The 2,500-nt window shown below is 47.8% G+C and overlaps 1 protein-coding gene across 12 annotated transcripts in view; it reads right to left on the reverse strand.

Annotated features, from left to right (window-relative positions):
• Positions 1-2,500, reverse strand: part of Ebf3 (EBF transcription factor 3) — a 116,760-nt gene that overhangs the window by 11,299 nt on the left and 102,961 nt on the right. For all 12 annotated transcript variants that reach the window (XM_046448867.2, XM_046448866.2, XM_046448865.2 and 9 more), the window contains exon 11: positions 1,261-1,349. In XM_046448867.2, coding sequence (XP_046304823.1) covers positions 1,261-1,349 — 89 coding nt within the window. The remainder of the gene's footprint in view (positions 1-1,260; positions 1,350-2,500) is intronic.

The raw sequence follows: 2,500 nt of genomic DNA on the forward strand, positions 1-2,500 counted from the left end.
CGGGGCCACTGGGTCCTGAGGACACGGGGGCCACAGCATGGACTCCCCCAGGTGTGCTGTGGGGATCCTTCCCTGAGAGTCACTGGGCCTCAAGCTCAGTGCTCTGTGGGATTTCCAAGGCATGGGGCCTTCCTGTGGGTGGGACAGGCAAGCCCACTGGATCATCCAGCACCAAGCCATCCTGGACAGAGGCTGGCAGCCGAGTCCTCGGGTGAGGACTCTGAGGCCTCAGCTGGATCTTTCTGGGGAAGTGCTCATGCTACCAGGCTCACCCTCAGGAACAAACACCCCTCCATGGACTGCTCTGCATTTGAAAAACCTCTTTCCCTGGCTCTGAGGACACTAACAGTGAATATCTGACATCCACTGCTAGCATGTTCACAAATTAAAAAGGAGCCTAATGATATTGCTTATGTTCATGCTGAGCATTAAAAAGGTAATGTCTAAAAGGTTTTATTGTGTTAATAAAACTCAGAGGTGGTCAAGACTTGGGTGCACACAGGGATAAAATGTACAATAATCAGTCATAATGTTATGACTTCATTTTTCATTGTGCGTTTTCAACTCTGCCTTGGAAATCAGAGAGGGCTTCTAAAGAGAGAAAGAGACAAAATTATATCAAAGGAGAGGGAAATTATAAGCTTGACTTATCTTTAATGTTATACATCAAAATGGAATTTCTGTGATATGTGGCGTGTGCATAAACAACGGGCAGCTTTTGTCTCTGTTGAATTTAAATGAAAAGTCCCCTAGATATTAATATGTGGACTTCATTTGTTAGCCTGCTAAGTCAGGGACTTATAACAAAAGCTTTGTAAACAAAAGATTAAACTGAATCGAGCTTTAGAAAATGAAAGGAAAACAAGAGTCAAGTAATCACAGATCAGACTGGGGCTGCTTAGATGGAAATCAGCGCGGGCTGCTGGAGTGGAAAATGTTTAATTGAACTATTTCATTACTCGGAAGTTTATGTCCCCCTTGCAGAATCCAAAATATTTGTTATCAGAAAAGCCATTCTTTCCTTCCCTCGAAGAGATGGTCCTTCAGAAGCAATGTGAATCGAACACCTCTTCTCTTACCCTTTGCCCACCTTGGAAGTGGCCAGGCACAGGCCTGGTGACTCCCCACGCCTGTTGGCCTGGCCCTTGGCACAGGTTTGGGGCGTTGGTATCCCCCTTCCCAGGGCACCTGCTGCCCCCAAACCAGAGCCAGCCCGGTGGCGGCCCCACCTGCGTAGGGCGCCACGCGCTCTTTACTAACCTTGGGTAACCTTTCGGGATCACCCGGATGTCTGGGGATCACTTTCTGCAACCTCTGGAAGCCGTAATCTATGGTTGGTTCATTAAGGGCTGCAACAGGACACAAAAACGTAGATCAGGTTAATTACGGTTACGTCGTCCGCCGTGTGGTTACCGCATGCTCTCACACACGGGTCTGGGTCTCCTTCTCTGACACTTTCTAAGGCAAGCACCCTTGAATGCCAGCTCCAGCTGAAGGAATAGATTTCCCCCTTTCTTTTGCACATAAAAGCAATGATTATTTCTAATCTATAATTAGACTGGAAGAAAGTCGAAGGGTGACTCAATATATTGTAAAAATGGTGGTGCAGTCACAAAGTGACAGGTCTTGGGGCCATACGCAGCCATCACCACTGCTGTGATGTGATGACTGCATCTCGCCGTGCCTTCCACACTGGCCAGGGATTTATGGGAAACTGGCAATTATGACATATGTCCGGCTATTGCTAGCCTCAGATTTATCCCTGTGGTCCTTTTTTGTCTCGCATATTGCCTGAGCACAGACCAGGCAGGAGGAGCACTTATTCTTGCAAAGCTTTAATAATCTGTGAATGGCTGACTACAAACTGATGTAGAGGACTATCATTCTACAGCTGCAACCCACCAGCCCCACGAAATTGCCGGCCACAAATAGTAATTAATCTTTTTATCCCTCAAATTGTAATTTTGACTATGAACTGTGCGCGGCCATAAATCAGCCGCACATGCGCCGTGTACAGTGCATGAATCACGGCCGGGACTCTGTCCGCCTGCACACACTGTGTTTAACAAGCTTTCTAAGGAGCCATCGGGCTTTATTATGGCTCTGCCTGACTCCAACAAAAACTGAGCCCGGAGGCCCAGGGACGCGAGTTAAGATGAAAATACTTATTAGGGTACAGTACTTCTGGATGTAGATAGCGTTTTCTGTGGAGTAACTCTGCGGTGCATGGTGCGACATCAATCAGGAGGTTTTCGGAGACTAATAAGACCTGCCGCCATCTATTCATTACTCCGCCCGCAATTTGGGCCATCATTCATTAGTAATTTGATGATTACCACCACCCAACCCGGCAGGTCTGTGGAGTGCAGGGGAACACAAAGGCCACCACTTCCTAAGAGGAAGGTTAGGGGCTGCCTTTGAAAAAGCTCTCCACAGTAATTGGTCACCGTTATCCTCGAGTGCTGGGGCTGTGGGCGCATCTCGTAAGCAACGCAGGAAG

The sequence above is a fragment of the Marmota monax genome, unplaced genomic scaffold (assembly GCF_021218885.2).
Source record: "Marmota monax isolate L192 unplaced genomic scaffold, Marmota_monax_Labrador192_F-V1.1 WCK01_AAM20220418_F8-fsc00076, whole genome shotgun sequence".
In the NCBI taxonomy this organism is placed as follows: Eukaryota; Metazoa; Chordata; class Mammalia; order Rodentia; family Sciuridae; genus Marmota; species Marmota monax.